At 40.4% G+C, this 22,508-nt stretch overlaps 2 protein-coding genes and 1 long non-coding RNA gene across 4 annotated transcripts in view; 2 read left to right on the plus strand and 1 right to left on the minus strand.

Annotated features, from left to right (window-relative positions):
• The first annotated feature begins 732 nt into the window (after nt 1-732).
• Nucleotides 733-10,342, plus strand: LOC109511227 (hemicentin-1). 2 transcript variants are annotated; one of them, XM_019862107.1, is made up of 9 exons: nt 733-949; nt 2,300-2,390; nt 4,444-4,523; nt 4,664-4,996; nt 5,869-6,183; nt 7,894-8,019; nt 9,566-9,604; nt 9,829-9,885; nt 9,967-10,342. In XM_019862107.1, the coding sequence occupies exons 3-9, from the start codon at nt 4,448-4,450 to the stop codon at nt 9,978-9,980; spliced, it is 960 nt and encodes a 319-aa protein (XP_019717666.1). In that variant the 5' UTR covers nt 733-949; nt 2,300-2,390; nt 4,444-4,447; the 3' UTR covers nt 9,981-10,342. The 2 variants fall into 2 exon arrangements, with proteins under 2 accessions (XP_019717666.1, XP_019717665.1); XM_019862106.1 differs by lacking the exon at nt 2,300-2,390 and having other exon boundaries at nt 735-949.
• A 599-nt stretch (nt 10,343-10,941) lies between these two features.
• LOC109511230 (uncharacterized) lies at nt 10,942-11,230 on the minus strand. Its single transcript, XR_002167273.1, has 2 exons — nt 11,090-11,230; nt 10,942-11,023 (listed from the first exon to the last, which is right to left on the minus strand). It is a non-coding gene; the product is annotated as an uncharacterized LOC109511230 (long non-coding RNA).
• Nucleotides 11,231-14,497: 3,267 nt separating this feature from the next.
• The window catches only part of septin9b (septin 9b), a 71,146-nt gene continuing 63,135 nt past the window's right edge, over nt 14,498-22,508 (plus strand). Inside the window, exon 1 of the mRNA XM_019862420.1 lies at nt 14,498-14,661. Coding sequence (XP_019717979.1) covers nt 14,640-14,661 — 22 coding nt within the window. The 5' untranslated portion in view covers nt 14,498-14,639. The remainder of the gene's footprint in view (nt 14,662-22,508) is intronic.

Below are 22,508 nucleotides of genomic sequence, written 5' to 3' on the forward strand. Positions count from 1 at the left end.
ATTCATTTCGAAGAGTTCTACCATATCATGTTAATTCTGCAAGTTTTATTTTCCCAAAATGTTTTTTTTTTTTGTAATTCCTGTACCCCATTTAATAATGCCGGTCCACAAATTTAAATGTTTTTGTAGTCATAGATGCAAGTTAACTTTTCTGTCAGAATTTTTTGTACTGATTTTTAATCCGCCCCACTTTTGTTTTCTTCATCGGCCAAATTGGAAACACAAAAAAATGAAAATATAAAAAAATGTAAGGGTCGAGAAAAAAAGTGAAGGCATTTTTTTTAAATCGGCATCAAAAACACATTTCGTGACACATAAAGCCATCTCTGATTAAATTATGCTGTTGACCAGTGTAATTGGTATTTTTTTTAATTGTGAAAAAAATTAATAAACCTTGATAAAATGAACAATTTTGCAAGCAGTTAACATTTTTCATGTATTAAATTTGTCGGTTGTAAATGAATTGTATAGAATAAAAAGAATGATTCGAATAGTTTACATGATTCAGTTCACATTTTGCAAACATTTAAACTACCTTTTCAAATCAATCTGAGCCTGACATTCAGATTCATGCGAGAGAGAGATGCGCGAGAGTTCAGCTTTTTTGGGGGGCAACCGCAAGTTTTCGTGTAAAAAGCTACATCTGCACTTTTTTTCAATAATTTGGAGGAGGTTACCCTCAAATGGCGTCAATTGTCTTCTAATCAATCAATTTTTACTCATGGAGTACTTTTGATATGGGTACATTTTGTCCTTCCACGTGGCTCGTGCGCTCAGACCGAAAGTGAAAGTAGTAGGTTGGGAAATTTGTCTTGGCATTCTGACAAAAAAACAAAGCTTGAGTGTGTGGCGCTGCTGTGGGGTGGTGAGGAGAGTGTCGTCCGTCCCACACTGCCTTGACGTCCACTTTCACAAGCGCTCACCGACGACCACCAACGACATGCTTTAGGTGAGTAAACACGTTCACTTTTAATGTCGGTTTGATCGTTCCTGTCACATGTGCGCTTTACGGAGAGGAAAAAAAAACCCCGGCAGTAGTAGTTTGGATAATGTCAAACAAATGCTCACTCTGCGCTTCCTGGTGGCAGCACTTTCGCTTCCAATGTGTGAGACTGTAATCTCATAAAAATAATAATAAAGATGAATTGTCATGATTATACCAGGGGTCCTCAAATTTTTGGGGTCCGGGGACTCCCGTAAGGAGGTGAGATTTTTTTTCCCCGAACTAACAACCAAGTACAGTATTACGAATGTCATTCAAACATCAACATGCACTGTACCCCATGGGAATTGCAGTATTGACTTTTAACCACGTTGAATTCAATTCATTAAATATTTGTCCATTGTGGTGGTTAGCACATCTGCCTCAATGTTCTTTAATTAGGGGTTTGAATCCGGTCTTTGGTCTTGCCATGTGGAGTTTGCATGTTCTGTGCTCCTACGTTCCCAAAACATGCTTCATGGAAGGCTGTAAATCATATAAGTCAAAGTCAAGGGCTCGGGGCTATACATGAAATGGTGTGTCTGCTATATGTTTGTTGCTGCATCAATTTGGTCTTTTCATTTTGATAAAAAATCAGTACAAAGTTATAACAAATATTGCAAGCATTTTTTTCCAGCACATCCCGAATGAACATAAATTCAACAATACTTGTATACTGGACTTAAATGTTTGGTTGCTACTATTTTATAGTTAATGTTTGTACTGTCCCAACTCATCAGTAAATCATGGTGGTGGTTGTGTCATGTTGTGGGCATTTTTTGGCTGCTGACGGAACTGGCCCCCTTGTATTTATTTAATCTTGAGGTGACTGTTGACAAAAGCAGCAGATTGAATTCTGAAATGTTTCATGCAATCTTATCTCCTCATATTCAGTCAAATCTTTGAAACTCATTGGACAGCGCATTCACTATGCAGCTTGACGGTGACCCGTTATGTAATGGCTACGTCCGTCCCCTGACCTGAATCCAATTGAGCATGCTTTCCAGAATTCAGGTTGTAGTTGGCTGCAAAGGGTTTGCAAGGATAGCAGTGACTCATCAGTGACCCTAATGAGGATAAATTGTCAAGAAAAAGGCTGGGAAGGTTTATCCATGGTCGCTCGCTGGCGTGCACTGCAAAAACTAACAACAAGGTCGCAAACAGAGAGTAGCTCATTCATACAAGCACAAAGGCCGATTTAGCGGTCAATAAATTTATGGACTTTGCCCATTGTCTTGTAATTAGCTACTTTAGTTCCTGCTCAGGGTCAGACAACACAAGCAGAATAATTTTCACTTTTGTTTTCTGTATTTAAAGACAAGAGGCAACCACAGAGTCAGTGACGCGGAATATTGCCAAAGACATGGTTGCAGTGATTTAGCCACACATTGGAAACTTTTGACCCGAGGTGTGTGCTTCCAATCTGCAAATATTTTGCAGCGGTAACCTTGCCTCATCTCTACATAAGATATAGCGTGAGAGGAGGAAATATCGGTTTTGCATATTTGTTTCATTGGTGCACTTTAAAAAAATAATGATAATAATTTATTGATAATTGTTTTTGCCTGCGTGGGTTTTCTGTGGGTACTCCGGTGTCCTCCCACATTCCAAAAACATGCATGGCAGATCAATGGATCATTCTAAATTGTTCCTACATGTGATTGTTAGTGTGAATAGTTTTTTATTATGTGTGTACTGCGATTGGCTTCTCAAAAGAAAAAAGCAAATGATATAAATGTAATCTGGGTTTATTATGGCCCATTCGGTGAATTGGATCATGAGGAATAATCAGATGGCAATCAGATTTGCAATTACAGTAAACCATACGTTGACCAACCGTATAATTTATGCGATGTCCATATAGACCCCAGTCAGGGTCGTTGTGTTGGATCAAGACTCTGACTCCCCGCTACTCCTTGCCAGTTATTTTTTTTCTCACATTTATTTTTTTTTTCAAGATGAGTACTCCATCCCTTGAGAGGATGTGTGGGTGTCAGTGTTCCTCCACAGCTGTGCTGTCTGGAGAGCTCTCCTCAGACGCTGCTATTTCCTGCAGGGTTTATATTGAAACAGAACTGTGGGAAAACAAACAAAAGAAAACCAAAACAAAAACGGATCACATTCAACAAATCGGTCTGACTGAGACATGCTAATGACAACAAAGGAAGGGTGTGAGGGTCTCCTGTATTCTCAGCATGTGGCTAATATTATTGAGACATTTTTTTATTCATGTGGAGACTGTGGGCAAAGTGATGGAAAGTAAACAACTTAGCCAAGCTAAGTTGAGAAACGGGGAATTTAACATGAGCTCTTTTGCTTTTTTTTTGTATGCTCAGAAGATACGCTGATAAATCAACCAATGAATGACCAATTTTATCTTTCTGAGCCTTTCCTGCACATGCATGAACCTTGAACATCAGTCTGTCAAAGCATTCATTTCAGTCCCGTGATTGAGGGAAATAAAGTAAGTACATAAACCACAAAAATGTGCAATTAAAAAAAAAAACAAAAAACAAAAAACGAAATTCTTGAATAAGCAGGAATGTACTGCCTTATTTTCCACAAAAAACAAGTTTGGTCCCCCCCACCAAAAAAAAGCAAGAAAACAAAACAAAAAAACATTTGGAAATACAGGTGAGTGTTATATTAAAAGGAAAAATCATTGTAATTTCACATGCAAAGTGCAACTTTAAATAACTACGAAAAGTCAAAAATTAACCTGTAATAAAAAAGAAAATAGAAAAAAAAATCTGTTGTGCGTGCGTGTGCGTGTGCGTGTGCGTGTGCGTGTGCGTGTGTGTGTGTGTGTGTGTGTGTGTGTGTGTGTGTGTGTGTGTGTGTGTGTGTATTTGCATTTGTAGTATTTGGAATAGTTCAAGGGGACAAATGTGAGGGTTGGTTAGGTTTCGGTCCACTTCTGATAAAATGGCTCATTTCCCTGTACAGGCGACAGGAACTATCCCTCACGGAATGAGTAAATACAATGAGTGTGCAGAAAAGAAAAGTGAAAACGTAGATCGCCATCAGGGAGACAAAGACGCTGAGAACAGCTAGAAGGAAAAATTCATTTGAGTTTAAGAAATTGCCGAGTTGATTAAAAACAACAACAACAACATATTTCTCGACAGTCTTGGTTAAGGGATGAGGGGAAATGGTTCAATAATTTACAGACAACAAAAATAGAAAATAATCAAAGCCGGAAATAGCTCTTTCTTTTTGTTTGTTTTCTTCACAGAAGGATATTTAAATATCAAATATGTAAATAGCAATCCATGAGTCGGTGGAAAAAAATGTTTTCAGTGGGGCCGTACCGCCCCTTCTGAATACGTACAGTAACCGACACATAACTAAGTAAGTTTGATGGTTCCAATGAGGATTGCGCAATCCTTCATTTCGGCCCGTTGACATCAGTTCACAGATATCACAAAAGGAAAATAACTTCTCCCGTGTCCATTTCGCAGGTAAATGACCATGGCCTCAGCTGGTTTCATTTTTTTGCTGCTGCTGATGGTGTCCGTCAGTTTGCAAAATGCATCAGACGGTAAGAGAACAGAAGGGACCTGAAATCTCATGTCATTTCCCCTTTATAGAAGCAATCCAAGTAATTTTGCTCATGCTAAGGCTAAACTTATTTATTTTCCCTTTTTGACTGTCTTGATCCCGGCCCCCACTCTCCCACAGCTTTCATTCAGGTGGACTGTAAGAAGGAGAACTCAGGGCAGTATGGTCAACAGTCTGTGGTGGAATGTGTGATCAGGAAATCCGAGGAGGTGAAAGATCTAACCGTGTCCAGGGTTGTTTGGAAGAAAGACGGCTTGATTCTGCTGGAGGTTCACAATAATCAGCCGAGGTCAATGGCGGGCTATTCGTTCGCCGAGCCGTCATGGAACAACAAGTCCTTGAATGTGTCCCTGCTCATCGCTAACACCGCCGTAGCAAACCATGGCAACTACTCATGCATGGTGATGACTGACAGCGGCTTAGATAATAAGTCGACCAGCCTTCGTGTCACGGGTGAGAATCGTGTAATCCCGCGGCCAAGCAGTTTCTGCACATGCCTCGTTTTTCACTGTAATTTGAAGTGTTGTTTGGATGTTTTGGTCTGGCGGAAAAAATGACTTTCCGATTATATTTGTGAAGGCTTTTCTTAAAAAAAAAAAAAAAAAAAAAATAGAAATATATTCTTTGAACAGAGATGAAAGTCCTCCGGATTTTAAAATTTTCATAAAAATTCCTCCGGAAAATTGAGGGAAAAGTGCCTGAAATTAAGGGATAAACCGCAAAATTCAGAGTTTTATTTGAAAAAGAATATAATTTTTTTGTTTCAACATTTTCTCATCAAGCGACTTTGAAAATAATGTTGCATTTTTAACACAATAATGGCTTTTTTTTTTCAAAAAGTTACTCTCCTAAATTTGTGACAGTTTTCTTGAATTAACAATTTATTTACGGTAATTCAAATTTAATTTCTTGCTATATCACAATTAAATCGCGACATTTTATATATCAGTCAATCAATCAAACGTCATATAAATATCAATAGCGATTTAAAAAAAAATAACTTTGAAATGCCAAAACAATCTATTAATGTAAGATGTAAGATGTAAGATATCCTTTATTTGTCCCACATGGGGGAAATTTACAATCTAAAGCAGCAAGATTGGGTAGAAAGAAGAAAGAAGAAAAACAAAGTCTTTGCATTCACAAAATGAATGTTACTGTTTCGATGTACACCGTTCAATTAAGTGCAATATAAATACAGATCTAAAAAGTCCGAGGTGTAGAGGATGAACAGGAATGGAGCCAGTATAATGCCTACCAATCCAAACTGCATGAAACTGCAACTTGTGTGTGAGTCTAATCATCCCTTTCGCCGTCTCTCTCAGCCAAATACGGCAAACCCAGCATCCATACCACCGCAGCGAACACCACCCCAAGCTCACAAGTCACCCTGACGTGCCGCTCGCAAGGCGGCCACCCCAAAGGCCAACTGAGCTGGTTTGAGGCGCCTAACGGGCAGCTGGTCGGAAACGTAGAAACCGCGGCCGAGGTGATGCCAAACGGACTGTTCAGCCTGTCCTCCGAGTTGACTCTGCCGTCAGGGCGAGACGCCTCCAATTACACCTGCGTGGTGCGCAACGCCCGTGGCGGCAAAGACGACGAGGTCACCGGGACGATACCCAATGCGGGCCACGTTAAAGGTTGGTATGCAAAATCCAATCTGGCCTTTCAAATTTTATGATTATGATTTTTTTTTTTTTTTCTGATGAGTGCTTCGCATCTGGTGGTGTGGCACGTATTTCCAAAGTTTTTTCCTCACTCACCAAAGAAGAGAGAGGCATGCGTTTTGTTTGGCCCGCTGCCACGGATGTCACTCAAGGCGTCAGCAAATCTGCACGAGAGCTCAGTTCAGCGACAAGCAAGCTTTTCCCTTTTTCTTCTGCTTTTTTTGCGTCTGCCAAAACAGGAAGCAGCTTCCACTAGGTGTGTTAAGAGAATAGCGTGAGAAGACAAATAGTGTTTCATGCTACTTCCATCGCAGAACAAACTTTGTGCGCTAGTGAAAGACAAGTTGGAACGAGTACTGCTCGAAATGAACCCGGAACTTTTCATGATACTGTGGAAAGCAACCACAAAAAAAAAAAAAAAAATGTTTTTCAATCTTCGCCATCATAACGAGCATCTTGATTTACGAGTTGATCAAGTTTGTATTTGCAACGATCCATCTTGCCAAGTTGCAGCACTGGCGGTTACTCCAAAATTGAGCGCGTCTATTTGCAGCGTAGGATGACTGCAGTGAGCGTGACTTAGATCTCACAAAAACTTGTCAACAAGTGTGGCTCCAGGGGAGATGAAAGCTACCACTGCCGTTTTCGCACACCTGGATGGATGGTGATGACTCGCTACATTTGTTTTGATTGCTTTTGTATCTGACGTAGATGAGCTGTCCCATCATATCTCCACATCAGATATCTCTAACCTTTGAATCGAACTCTACTCAAAAAGAAAACAAAAAACATGGCCACATGCCAGATCAGGTATGATAAGATCCTTTAATGTTACTCAATTAGTTTCAAAATGACAAGGTCACAAACTTTATGCTTTTTATTTTATTTTTGTGGAACATCCTGCACTGTACGGTTGGGGGAAATATGCCAGTTGAATGAATAGAAAGGAAAGCCACAATTGTAGATACACTTTTCAATGTTTATTGAACTCCTGGAGGGGGGAAAAAAAAGCACTTAAACACAATGAGCACACTTATGCTGATGTCAGCCACAGCTCACACCCAGACACTCACGCAGACTTGCCAAGGTCAAGCGCCACCCGGGCCACACACACCCGGAAACTACAATAGGTTTCGTATTCTCGATGCTATTTTTATGATTACACTTGGTTTAAAAAGTGCGCAAAATTTTAAATATGTTAAGTGTGCGGGAGGGGGAAACCGATACAAAACGTTTTGTCATGGTTTTGATATATCGCAGATTTTCACCTAAATTCGGTGGGTGCGGAGAGTTCGCTTGGATCAGCTCCAGCCTGAAATGGAGATTTGAATCACATGACTTGACTCAAGTCATATTTAATTATAGGATTTGCGTGACTAAAAGTCATAGGGGGGTGGGGGATTTGCATTTTTCACATACATGTAGTGTGCAGTTTGTTTTTGAAACTGAGAAATGTTCCCTTTTATGGAGCATATGCAAACCTAGCAAGGTAGCAACCGGGGCTCCCTTCCATATTTCAACATTATTCTACCAAGTGGGACCAGTTAAGAAGCCTCCTGGGCAGAAAGAGAAAGTAAAATTGTTTTTTTGTTTCTGTTTGACAAAGGAATTATTCCTGTAATTGTGTGCCCTAAAGTGATCCAACAGACCATTAAATCGGTCATTCATTGTTTACCTCTCAAGGACTGGGACAAGATCCAAAAGCGAAAAACACTGATCTGGCTACCAAAGTCGTGGCACCGTTGATAGTCATCGGCTCGATGATTGTTGGACTGCTGTTTCTGGTGTTCTGGAAGAAATGGTGTAAAAGTAAGTATACTGTCCAGAAAGTAAACAGAATTACGGTATATTTTTTTTCCACTGAGTATTGGGATTAAGATTTTATTATGATGATGTCCTCCTCTCATGTATTATTCTTTTTAAGAAACACAGTATCATATCAGTCTGAAGAACAGTGGTGTAAAGATAAGTCCGTCAATCAGTCAACAATAGTGTAAGAAAATGTGTGGTTTGATCACGTTAAATGAAACATACTTCCATTTTCTAATCCGGTTCTCCCCACGCGGGTTACAAGCGGGCCGGATGTCTTCGGGTGCACTAAACGAACAACCATTTGCGTTCACAATCACACCCGGGGACAATTTCAAGTGTTCCATTAACCTGCCATGCGTGTTTTCGGAATGTGGGAGGAAACCGGAGTAACCGGAGAAAACCCACGCACCTCTGCACTGTGAGGCCGACGCGCTAAACAGTCGTCCACCGTGCCGCCGTTAAATGAAACATTTTCATTCATTCATTTTCCGAACCGCTTGATCCTCACTAGGGTCGCGGGGGGAGCTGGAGCCTATCCCAGCCGTCTCCGGGCAGTCGGCGACACGGACTGCACTTTTCAAGCACTGAGCTTGTCTAGGCACTGTACAAGAAACAAAATATTTTTCAAAAGTAAATAAATCAATCCTACCGGCCGACCGAAGTGGATCTTTTTTTTTTCCTTCAAAATTACAGCCTTTGCGATTCAAACATGGCCTTTTACGACATTGCTATGGTGACTTGATTGGGATTCCTAGTTCAGCCCAAAAATAAAGTCACATGAACAAAGTTTCGGGAGGAGGTTAGCAAGTTAGCTCATGTTGTAATCACGGACAGGATTTCCCCCTCTCATTCCGTACGAGTTCAAGCACGTTTCAAACTTTGGTTAGGTGTGTCACATTTAATTATTAACAGTGAAATCCCGAGTGCAGCAGCCCACAAGAACCTCAAATACACCCACGGGGTTAAATTGGCGTGATTCTTTCCATCTTGGGTTCGGTTTCATTTTATATTCTGAGTTAGTCCAGTTGACACTCCAAGGTTTGGAGTCGCCTTCAAGGTTTCATCCCAGGATTTGGATCATGTGACACTATATTTTGGTTGTACTCTTAGTTAAGAATCAATGTAAGAAGAAGATGACTTTATCAATCCCAGAGTAGGGAAAACCACTGTGTGTTCTGGTTAAATCTGGTTTACATCCCCAGTTTAGGTTCTATTCAGGGTTAGTCTAGTTTACTTTCCCAGGATGAAGTTTCTCCAACAATGTTCGGCTTGGGGAGTATTCTGTCCTGTCCAGTATCCATCCTGAGTTACGGTAATTTTTTTTCAGTTTGTCCAATTTACTTTTGAAGGTATTGGATTGGGTAGTAGTTCAGTCCCATTTTATATCCTCTGGGTTAGGTCTTATTCTGGGTTAGGACCATTTTCTGTTTATGGTTTGATGTAATTCATTTATTCTGGATGTGTATTTTCTCCATTAAGTCCAATTTACATCTCAAAATGTTGTTATATTCTTAATATCATGATTTTCTTATTGTTTCAGGAGAAGATTGGGCTCCTCAACCTGGAACAGATCCAGAGCAAGGTGAGCCTGTGCAGGTGTGACTCTTGAAGTCAAGGGTGGGCAAACTCTGGTCCTCAAGGACTACTATCATGCGCAATTTAGATTTTTTTTTTTCACATCGGATTCAAATGATCAGGATTGTTGATCGGACTTCATCTGAGTTTTGCTGATGCCCTAATCATTTCAATGCTTTAAGTAAAACGGTTTCGCTTATTCTAACGTGTCCCTCATGTTCCTCCGTGAAGGTAGTCCACAGCATCAACTTCTGGGGAGCCCTGAATGCCAAGAGACCAACGTGTCAGGTATTTATCACACATAAACATCGACATCATCACTAGCTTGGCAAGGATGACATTTTTCATGCATATATCTCTTTTTGTTAGGAGATGCCGCGTAGCTTGTCTCCACTGACCTACCAGCAGAAATCACGAATCACGACGGCTGTTTGCACTCAATGAGTTGGGCAGGGTGAAAGTGATTGTTTCGTTGCGCTGCGACTTCTCAAATCACTGAATGAATTGTAAGCTCCTTCAAATTGCGGCTGGATGGGTAAAAGACAAAAAGGGTGCGATGTAAGCAATCTGTGGCTTGTACAGCTAAATTGTAAGGCGAATGCTTTTGAAAAATAATCAGCGATTTTTTTTTTTTTTTCACCTGCTCCATAATGTGATTTTTATTTTTTTAACAACCAACCCTGGTTTAGATGCTTCAAATGTCACCCAAACACAAATACCAAGACAGTGGACAAGCACATTGGAAAAAAAAAATAGCCACGGACCAACTATGATGTTTTTAGTCCTACTGTTGCAAATTCGTTCTGAGCATTAAGACTTGCGGTGTCCACTTGATCCTGTTATACACTCTTTTTCATAATTAAAACACTCACCACTATGCTCATTTGTTGATGAATTTAATCAATCTTATTTAATTTAAATAAGATAAGATAAGAAAACCTTTATTAGTCTCGCAATGGAGAAATTCCAAATCACAGCAGCAAAGTTATAAAAGGAAGAAGTAGAAGAACAAAATATCGGAGCTGCTGGAAAGGCAACCACTCTCGCGGTGCCATCTTGAAGTCAAAATAACAAAAATAACACAACACAACACATAGGACACAGACAGTGATGCAATCTTCACCACTTTCCTGCATACACTTTGTTGTCTGAAGCAGTTATAGATGAAAGAGGAGAGGATCAAAGTGTCCTTTTACCAGTGGATCAGAGACGTCATGCTGAAAATGTGCACATGTCTGCTACAAGCTAAGTTTTGAAAGCAAACATGAAGCTGTAGCGTCCATTGACAAAAAGAGATTAGTTCACTTCTCCTGTCTCACGTAATCCGCTTCAACTCCAAGCTGCGACTCAAATGCCAGTGGAATGATCATTTATCCACACATATAAAGAGTAGCAAACATACTCTGGCTGATGAGTAAATTAGAAACTATCAACCTAACTCCGGAAACGGGGAACATTTTCACTGACTGTTATGAATCAATATACATGACACGTAGGCAGCTGGTGTAGCACCCTTGTTCAACTATTTGTTGTTCAGTAGCAGGCATGAAATGTGTGTGTGTGCGCACGTGTTTTCAGGCATGTGTGATTTGAATTCCCTTTCACTTTCTAGATTACTGTCACACCAGATGGTATACAGGTGAAAAAGCAAGCCCCTTCAAACACTGTTGATTCCTTATTTACGACCATTTTGTTGGGAATCAAAGCTTGGCATTTTATGACTATTTTATATGGAGCACAATTTGGAAAGCAAGCAAAGTAAACAGCTGCAAATTTCAGTGTCCAGTCTGTATTCCAGACCACTCAAGGGGTCAAGAATTTCCATGATCCTGATTGTATTTTTGTGTTTTATTAATTCTCGCAACAAAAGCACCACCAACATATGGCACCCATTTGCAAACAAAACGAAAAAACATTTGGAAATACGGGTGGGTGTTATATTAAAAGGAAAAATCATTGTAATTTCACATGCAAAGTGCAATTTTAAGTAACTATGAAAAGTCAAAAATTAAACTGTAATACAAAAGAAAATTGAAAAAAAATCTGTTGTGTGCTTGTGTGTGTGTGTGTGTGTGTGTGTGTGTGTGTGCGTGTGTGTGTGTGTGTGCGCGCACGCGCGCTGCGTACACGCGCGCACATTTTTGCCACTCTAAACAAACGTCATCATAGAAAACATTAACAGCTTTTACTCAGCATGTACAAAAGTAGACAATTCAACTCCAGGACTAAATGGTTAATCATTAAAGTCACATATAACACCGGAGTTTCCCTGTATCGTTTTATTTGTATGGTATTTGATTTTGTTTTTTTTTCACCTATTTTTTTTCACATAATGTTTATTTGTTCCTCTGGTTTTTTTTTAGTTGATTTCATATGCACAAGTCAATGCACATTTTATAATAAATGCAAAATGTGTATGTTTTCTGTTCTTTAGTGGGAAAATAATGCATGCATCGAATGAAAATGTTAAGACTAACCATTTTTTAAAAAACACTCTGTGATTATTGTGTGTATTAAAATGTTCATGTCATATCACATCAATGATTAACATCGAACTAGTTGATAATCTGGGATTTGGGTCTTTTATTTTTTTAATCCAGCAACTCGAGACTGCCATCTGGTGTACAATTACCACAACATCATGTGACATTGAAAACGAAAGGCAGCTCAACAAAATGAAGTAGTGTACAGTACTGTAAAATGTAATTTAAACAAAACCTGCCGACTGTACAATTTATGACGTTAAAGGCAAACTGCAATGTAAATCAGTTTAGTGGGTTTCTAAAATTTTAAGTGAAGTGACCTACGTACGCAAAGTCGATGTATTATTGCCCAGTTGTAGTCTGTTCCGATTAACACAATTTACAGTAGTAATGATTTACGTATTGTCAAAGTCATCTTACACCACCACATGTGACAGGATGCGTGGAACTGCCAATGTGGAGTAAATATTTTTGACTGGGATATGTCTTTCGAACGTATTAATAAAACGAAGTTTAAATGCTAAAAACAGTATTTTCCTCCACAAGACAGAGTATTGACCTGCGCATGCGCACAAATGAAACGTACTCAGTACTGAAGTGCTCTTGTTAATTATGAGTTCACTTTCTCTTCCTCGCGGCCACACCATTGACGTGTGTTCTCAACTGTGATGAAGGTGAATCTTAATGAAATCAAGGTGTGGTTAATTCTGTTTTTATATTTATTTAGATGGCAAGAGCCAATGATTGGACTGAAAATACTTGCCACAGTATTTTAATTTTTTTTACCTCAAGAATTTCGAATCCTTGCTCTTTTGGCTGTCCAACGCCACGAACGCTGCTAAGTGTAAGGTAAAAAAACTTGTCACGTCTCGATGGGCCAGCAGGGAGTAGTATTGTGCAGCAAAAGGACGTCAAACGGGCTTGGGGGTGAAACGTGTCCGACAAAAACACGAACCTGCTTCACAAAATGTTTCCGGTGTCGTCGGTCGTCGCATACTGGATAAGAATCCAAGTTTATTCGTGTCTTGTTCAGTCATCCATTAGGATTGAGTGAAAGTTACGTCATCTTAAATAAAATAAAAAAAAAATGGTTCGTGTTCGAAGTGAGAGAACGAAGCCGTTATTTCAACACCAAAAGCCCACATGACAAATTTATATTCAACTCGGATTCCCGCATAAAACTCCCCTCCTGTTTGATTAGTTTCTTCCGCCCTCTTTTCCAGAATAGACTTCAAAAGCTGATTTCAAAATAAATTTCGAAGTGTGATATGATGCCATATTTTTTCCACTTGCTGCCTCAGTTCAAATGACGTGAAAAAGAAATCGAGTATAACAATAAACTTTTCATGCAATTGCATGATACTGAGCCCTTTTGTTTTTAGCGTGGCAATGATATGCTTCTCAAGAGAATGACTCGCTCACTGGCACATATTTCAGAAAGAGGCAGATAAGGGAAAAAAAAATACTTGATTGTTAATTTCAAACTTGATGGGTGGACAGTCACCCCTTAGATTAAGTTTAAGTGGTGCCTTGAGGTGCTAAACTCAACTCAGCTGTGTGTTTCGAGCACTTTAAAACAAAGTGCTGTACGTACATGGAATTAAAATAAGTCATACAACAACAAATATACAAGTGACTCGACCCAGTGCATGTCTTGAAAAAGTCGAATTTAAAGAAATAAAATTAATTATTTGGTTTGCCTTGTAAATGCAGACTTGACATACGATTACTGTGAAGCGGCAGTGAATACAACACTTCACAAAAAGTAGAAGTTTGGCAAAGAGTGAACATTTTTTCATAAAACGTTTTTTTGAAGTTTCCTTTAACCTAAACAAAAGTGGATATGTATATCTTAGCCTTTCAGTCTGCTAGCTTAATGCTAATGCTAAATCGCATTATGTTTCAGCGTTGAACCGCATCAGGAACGGATTAAGCACACGGTGCAGTAAAACATGTAGACAGAAAATATCGCAGTCAGGCATTTGTTCTTTATCCTCTGCAAAGAACAACTATTATTATTATTATTATTATTATTATTATTATTATTATTATAAATATACTGATGACTTGAGGAATCTCAGTGAACATGTCAATGAGAAAAGATTATTTTTGATACAAATGCTTTCAGTTATGATGAAATGAACTTGTATCTCAAATCAGAGATGTATTCGTATATTGAATTGAATTGAATACACCTTTATTGTCAAATGTGCTGTAACATACAGCACAGATGAAATTCCTTCCCTCAAATAACAAACAAATTAATGAGCATACTGTACGATCAGGTCACCAAATAATTATCACTGCAGTCTACTGCAGCTTTTCAAAACAAAAGCCCTCCTCTAACACCTCCTATGTGTACGTCATGGGGGGGGATTCCCCACCCACCCCCTCCCTTTTAAAGGCGCGTGATGTCTTGCATCTCAGCATCCTCACTACGCAGCCAATCACGCCACGCATCCTGCCCAGTGTGCCGCACGGAGTCGCACTCCAATTACACGGGAAAGTGAGCAAGATTTATCCCTCTGCTTCACACGTGCACAAGAGAACACAGGCAGCATGAAGAAAACTCCAAATCCAGGTAAGGACATTTGCAACTGACCTGCAGTCTTTGTGATGATTGAGGTTTTTATCTTTTCCAATAGCAGATTTTGGTCTACAATAAAGCCTCTTAGAAGTTTGTTTCAGTCAGCGTATCTCTTTTGGGACAGTTTTGGAGCACAGTTGTGCATGAAGCACCCTAGGGTGCACCTCTAGGTCCTCTGGCTTTTAAAGTCAGATGTTCGTCTCAGATGACCTTTTTTCTCTCTGTGGATGCACCGGCCCCCTTGGGGCTCTGTCCCCATTGTGCTCTCACAGTGTTCTGCTATTTTGCATGGCAGTTTTTGGACTGTGTGTCGTATAGGCACTCATAATAATCAAGGACACATGCACAAGCTAACACAGCATTTATGGCAAAAGATTTCAAAGTTTACCTGGTCTAATCAGCTTTAAATGTGTCTTATATCATGTGAAAAACAGTATTTCTGTATAGGCTAATTCTTTTTTGTTTTGTAGTCTTTATTGGCTTTGAATGTAGCATTTCCTTCAAAGCCTCGGCTGTTTCAAATTTCTAAAGCGAAATCATTATACTGTGAATATATAAGACAATAGAGATTAGTAACATTATTCCCCCCCCCCAAAAAAAAAGCTTTTGTGGGCAGAGCATATTGACAAAAATGATCAAATCCAGTACAGTGGTGCCTTGAGATAAGAGTGAGTCTACTTGAGTGTTTTTTGAAATAAGTGCCGTCATTCGACCCATTTTTCTTTCATTCATTCTCCAAACTGCTTATCCTCACTTTTAATGTGTATTTTTTGTTTTTATTTGAGTGTGGTGTATGTGGCAGTGGACTCGAAATGCTTTACAATAATTTTCAGCATGACGTCCCTGATCCACTGGTGAAAAGGCACTTTGATCCTCTCCTCTTTCATCTATAACTGCTTCATACAACAAAGAGGATGCAGAAAAGTGGTTAAGATTGCACGACTGTCTGTGTCTTATGTGTTGTGTTGTATTATTTTGTTATTTTGATTTCAAGCTGGTGCCGCGAGAGTGGCTGCCTTTCCAGCAGCTCTTATATTTTGTTCTTCTACTTCTTCATTTCATCACTTTGCTGCTGTGAATTAGGAATTTCTCCATTGTGAGACGAATAAAGGTTTTCTTATCTCTTATCTAAAGCAGCGCTTTGGCAAGTAGTAAGCAATTGCTCCAAAAAAGAGGCCTTCAAACTGTTGTTGTATATGCCACCCCCCATTTGTAGTTAACTGTCAAAGTAAACATAAAATAAACAAGCATTTCAGTCCACTAGCTTAAGGCAAATGCTTCTTGGCATCAATGTTCCGTGTAACCATTATCCGAACCGCTTATGCGATGCGTTAACCCGTTAAGCAACAGAATGAACACAAACAGTGCAGCAACATGGAGATAAACAAATAAATTATACTTAGTCATATTCTTTATCTTCCGCATAGAATGAGTAATATTAGTGATGCACTGATGAGCTGAGAAGAGTTGAGCTGTCTCAATGACGCATTAAGAATCCCACTTAATGTTCTATCACGTCAATGTATTTTTTTTTAATGAAATTGTAGGTGGACTGGTGTGCTGAAAATCGTTCTTAAACATTCAATCACTGGTGGAGATTTCATATTCAAGCAAAATAGCAAGTTTGTTTTCGCAGTTACATAATCGAAGCAGATCATGGTGGAACCAGTTACATTTCTGGAAAGCCCACAACAAGGACTTTAATTTGACATGTCTCTGCGTTTTTTTGCAAATCGATTTTTTTTCCCCTCATTGCTAGTAAAATTGAAGGTAGCTCAAGAACAATCACCGCCGAAATCTACCTAATATATGTGCAGGTGCTTTATTTTGACCTGCAGGAAAAAAAAAAAGTGTTTTTTTATCACTGTAAGTTTGACCAAGCCAAACAACATAAATTGCGATCGTCAAGTGATTTAACGTTAATTTGTCAGCTCCTGTGTATGTGTGCGCATGTTCGACAACAAACTCTCTTCTGGGTCCCATCTGCGTGTACACGTTTCCAACATTTGGGAACAACACAAGAGAGACTCCTGGGGGTGGGGAGGGAATAAACGGCATCGCTCCGGATGAAACGGGCACAAGCAGATTCTGTGACGCAAAGAGGACACAGTGAAATCCAGGCCCAGAGAATATTGCTCAGTCATTCATGCACGTTTGGTGGGTAGTCACATGCAAATAGACGGCAGCAGCACGGCGCCGCAAGGAATCCGCTCTTGACCTTTTTAGGGAGCAAAAAAAAAAAAAATGTCAGAGAGGTGGTGAGTTTTGAGATTCCTTTTAGGAGACGTATCACTAGCTGTCGGCTGGAAGGAGAAGAAGCGAAAAGAGTGTTTGAGTGAACTTCGAGGTGCACTTTGATCGTTTGTATCACACGCTTGATTGTGGCAAAGAGGAAGCATGAGACCAGAGGTTAGAAGCGCACTGTGAAGTCCTGCCCTGCGTCCAAGCAGTTTGCATGCACATCATCTTCACCTTAAGGTGTCAAATATTCTTTCAAGATAAGTCTTAAAGAGCACAACTTGGTTCTTCTTTAGATATATGCATTCAACTTACTCGATTTATGAAGTCTAAATCGTGATGCCTTTTAAAAGTTTTATAAACTTTTTTTAACTAAATTTCTTAAAGGGGAAGTCAAGTTAAAAAAAAACTGTCTAAACTAGTCTAAACATGTTATGAAAATGATTTTTTAAATGAATATTGCATTTGTGGAAGATGAATTAAGCAACAAAATCCACCTGTTTTTATCCATCTCAGGGGGTGGCCATTTTGCCTTGCGCTGACGCTTGCTGTCGACTAAATATGACATCACGGTGTACTTTATTTTGGCTGGAATGTGCTTCCATTGTTTTGAAAGGCAAGGGGCAAAAATATGTATTATTCTTTATTATTATATTATTATTTTTATTATTCATATGTATGATTCAGTTGTCATTTGATTGGTTGCCCTATATGTCAATCAAGTAACGGGATTGATGATAGGCTGACGTAGTTAGTTTCGTGTAATTAGAGCCGTTGTTTGAATCGCAGCGCCACCGCGGAGGCGTTTTCGACGCTTGTCATGTGAAAGCCCGGTAGCCACATTGAACCAGTCAAAGGGCCGCATGTGGCTCGCGAGCCGCGCGTTGGCCACCCCTGCCCTAAATCATTCTTGCTTCCCTCAACCACTAATGAAACGATGCTATGATGTGTTTTCGGGGAGGATGTTGACAGCGGGACCTGGTTTGACTTGATGAACCGAATGGACTCGTGTTATTCTCCACTTTCAATTGCAGCGACCCCGAATAAACAAGGAGACTTGTCGAGTGAATGCACCGCGTTTCTTTTGCTTTTTTCCTCCCCCGTTATAACTTCCTACGCATGAGAGATCACGGTCCACTGTGTTATATCTTCTCATGGCCTGTCCTCAACTTTCAATACACTCCTTTGTGTTGGACTTTTGCCCGGGGGAGCATATTATGTGGATTTATTCCACTTTTCAGGGGGAGTGTTCTTGATATTGACCTGCAGGTTCAAGTGAACACTGGAACAAAATAATGTGGTGACAGTGAAAAGAGATTTGGATGGAAAATCGACTCGGTTCGCTGTACTGCTGTGTGACTCTGGCTCAGGTCATATAATGTTTGATGTCATGTAATGTAATGTCATGTAATATAATATTGTATGATAACGGCCACTCGGCCCAGTAGTGGAGTGGTTAGTGCGTCAACCTCACAGTGTAGAGGTACCGGGTTCAATTCCAGCTCCGGCCTCCCTGTGTGGAGTTTGCATGTTCTCCCTGGGCCTGCGTGGGTTTTCTCCGGGTACTCCGGTTTCCTCCCGCATTCCAAAAACATGCATGGCAGGCTGATTGAACACTCTAAATTGTGCCTAGGTATGAGTGTGAGCAAGGATGGTTGTTCTTCTCTGTGTGCCCTGCGATTGGCTGGCAAGTGGTTCAAGGTGTCCCCCGCCTACTGCCCGAAGACAGCTGGGATAGGCTCCAGCACACCCCACGACCCTTGTGAGGATAAGTGGATTGGAAAATGGATGGATGGACAACGGCCACAATGTTAAGTACCGGTACATGTGAGCTCTGGAATGACACCCAATACAAGCACTGTATCAACAATTCTGCATGTATAACAATAATGCTCACTTTTAGTTGGAAAAAAGAATCCATTTTCGAATCCGCTTATCCTCACAAGGGGCGCGGGTGTGCTGGAGCCTATCCCAGCTGTCTTCGGGAAGTAGGCTGGGTACACCCCGAACTGGTTGCCAGCCAGTCACAGACCACACATAGATGAACGAGCATTTGCGCTCACAATCACATCTAGGGACAATTTAGAGTGTTCCATTAACCTGCCATACATGTTTTTCGAATGTGGGAAGAAACCAGAGTACCTGGAGAAAACCCACGCAGGTACATGGAGAACATGCAAACTCCACACAAGAAGGCCAAAGCCGGAATCGAACCCTGCACCTTGGGGCCGTGAGGCCGACGTGCTAACCCGTTGCCCACCATGCCGCCGTTAAATTTAACAATGATATGTAAAATATAAATGTAATTAGAGATAATACTGTATGTGTATAATTATAAAAAGTTGAAATTATAGTTGTGTCAGTTCACAGACGCTGTAAACACGCGGGCACAATAAATAATTGATGAGCCCCTTTGAACTCTTTTGTGAGTCAGCACAGCAGCACCAAAGCGCCTCGATACTCAGAGGAATAAACGTAGAAATCAACAACCGTGAGGAAAAATGACATGCAAATTCAAGCAAGCCCTCCACCACACTCCCACAAAGCAGGAGCAGACGAAGGGGAGTCAATACAGATCTTTCTTTCTCTTCCACAATGTCTGCATTCTCATGAGTGTGACTCACTCATTGGCCGTAGGTTGCCACCACACGAAAGTTGCACTCCCTGCAATTTGATTCACAATCTTGAGTCAAGCTGCCAAACCTTTTTGCGGGTCCTGTCATTTTTCTTATCACCTTAACCTCCCGTGCTTGAGCTCATCCGCTGGGATTAAAATGCTTTTATCATTCAGCTTGAGTCGGCGGCGAGTTCAAAAAGCTCATTGTGTTCGCAACTCATAAGAGGCCCGCTGGAGATTCTTGACTTTACATCCCAGCAAAAAGTTGAATTCATACCCACTTGATAACCTTTTGCTCAGCTATTATCTCAATCCTCTCTGGCGCACTGCAGGGAACGCCACATCGTATTTGCTCAAGCCCTTATTAAGATAATATGATTAATGCTGGGCTATGAACCATCCGTTTTCTATCATGCTTGCCTTCACTGAGCTGTAGCCTATCCCAGCTGATGTTGGGCGAGAAGTGGGGGTACACCCTGGATTGGTCACCAGTACCGTATTTTTCGGATTATACGTCGCTCCTGATTATAAATCGCACCAGCCAAACAATGCATAATTAAGAAGGAAAAAACATATATAAGTTGCACTGGAGTATAAGTCGCATTTTTGACATACATGTCATCTTGAAAGGCAAATTAAAATAAAAATAAAATTGAGAACAACAGGCTGAATAAGTGTACGGTATACTAAAGGTACATGACTGACATGCCTGGTAATGTCAGTAATGACGTAACATATTAAGAGTTATTCAGATAACTCTCGCATAAAGAACATGCTAACAATTTAACCAAACTATCAGTTTCACTCCAAATCACTAAATCCAATGAAATCTACATCCTCAGTGTCACTTTTAAACAACTCCCCCAACTCGGGAGGTAGACGATGCGCCGCTTCCTCTTCTACGTCGCATACGTCAGACTCATCGTCGTTTTATCAACACTGGCCGAGAGCGCCCTCTTGTGGTTTAATGTGAAAACAACACGTGAAATGACATAATCATGTGTTAATAATTTCACACATAAATCGCTCCAGAGTATAAATCGTACCCGCGGCCAAACTATGAAAAAAACTGCGACTTATAGTCCGGAAAATACGGTAAATTGCCAGGCACTAGACAAACGATTCACACTCACATTCACACCTATAAATGAGTATTAAATGAACCAAAGTTGCATGTTGTTTTCCACACAAGCATGACAACCTGCAAATTCCTCACGGGGGAAGATTGGAGCAAAGATTCAAACCTCGAACATCTGAACGGTGAGGCAGATGTGCTGACTGCTATTTGAAACGCTCCACGCATTGGAAAATCCCTCTCAATCCGTGATGAAAAGTCTCGCATATCTTTCCGGCTGAGTGCGCTTGCATGCAAATGCGAGGATGACATCATGCGTCATCATGTCTAAAAATAGATCGGGTGGACAATGACGGTTCGGCGTTTAAAAAAAAGCGGGCGCGTAAATAACATAAGGATGAAAACGGGGGCAACGTCGCTGCTGCTTAACGTGACGAGCAGCCAGTCGATCGTGAAGGACTTTGCTCATTAGACAAAACACCTGATGTTACACGCAGATGCCATTAAAACGAGAGCGTCCTTGTTACTCGGCATTTTTGTTTTTGCCCCAATTAACATCATCTGAAATGCAGGCTGGACGGAGTTGTGAGCATCAGAACATCTCACCCTTTCAGTTGGTGTGTTTGTCTCGGGCTTCTTCTGTGTAAACGCCTTGGGGATCGGAGGGCTCTGCACAAATTTGTATCTTTTGCATCGACTGCAGTTGTCAGGACAGAAACTTCAGATCAGATTTTGGACTTGCAGTTTCGTGTGTCCCACGGGCAAATACAGAAAAGGAGGCACTAAGCGAGGATGTCAGCAGCAGCCAAATTCCTCTCGAGAAGACAAAAGCAAGAGGCAAACAATCGACAAGAAGGTCGAAGAATGAAGTGTAGAATATATGGTTGTTGAAAAGAATAAGGCCATGGGTTCATCTCTGGGAATCATGAAAAAAAATGCACAAGTGACTAAAGACAGTCTCATGAAGATTAAGATAAGCACATACGTTCAGATACAGTGGATCTGAACAGCTTGACTCATTGGAAATATCGTGATCCGTCTTTGGCAAGCTCGTAATGCCGGATTTGAAACTGACATAAATTTGTATTGTTTCTCAGAGGTATTCAAGTTGATCCACATTGGTGGCGACAAGAAATCTAGCCTTATTATTTTCGAAATCGGGAAAAAGAAGAAAAAAAACAAGGGACATCAATCACTTTAGTGGGCGCCATAACAGGAAAACCGCATTATGTTTTCTCGATGTCATTCTTTTTTCATTACATTTCAAATTCTGTTCCAGCACTGATGCTGGAGATCACACATACTGTATACATAAGTAAACAGCAAAAAAGTATTATGAAAATCTAAATTATGTTCCTCTGAATTAGGGAACTTAAAAAAAAAAAAACACAAAAGAAATTTGTGAAAAATCATCCCATCTTGTACTTCTAATTCCATTTTTAAGAAACACACATTTTTACCAGGATGCACACGTTAGTAAAATTGCAGAGTTTGTGGTTTATTGAAAAAAAACTCTGATCACCGCGATTCCAAGAGAGCCTTTTTTTTAAAAATTTTTTTTTACAAGCATGACAGGCAGAACCAATTGTCACCCCTGCATAAAAACCTGGGAGTCCAAAAGCCAAAGGTGCTTGAGAAAGAACACCTGACATGAAAATGCTGGCATGCAAACAGACATCGCGGTGGTCCGGGAACAACGGCAATATCGGGAACATAAAAAAAAACCCAAAATCACTACCTCAGGCGGAAAGAAGGAATTCAACGAGATTTAGCTGAGCTGTGACCCTCGAACTGGGAGGTGCAGGAGAAACATCTGTCCAGAAACCCAACACCTAGTGTCTTACTGTGACATTTGCGTATATTCCGAATACGTCATACACATTGGACTATCCCCCCCCCTGCTCATCTTCT

This window comes from Hippocampus comes, unplaced genomic scaffold (assembly GCF_001891065.2).
Source record: "Hippocampus comes isolate QL1 unplaced genomic scaffold, H_comes_QL1_v1.1 scaffold7, whole genome shotgun sequence".
Lineage (NCBI taxonomy): Eukaryota > Metazoa > Chordata > Actinopteri > Syngnathiformes > Syngnathidae > Hippocampus > Hippocampus comes.

Excerpts from the sequence above, each read along its gene's own strand:
- LOC109511227 (XM_019862107.1), top strand. The coding sequence starts at position 4,448 with ATGACCATGGCCTCAGCTGGTTTCATTTTTTTGCTGCTGCTGATGGTG. Across the intron at positions 4,997-5,868 it reads GACCAGCCTTCGTGTCACGG|CCAAATACGGCAAACCCAGC; the intron begins GTGAGAATCGTG and ends CGTCTCTCTCAG. Across the intron at positions 9,605-9,828 it reads TGGAACAGATCCAGAGCAAG|GTAGTCCACAGCATCAACTT; the intron begins GTGAGCCTGTGC and ends TCCTCCGTGAAG.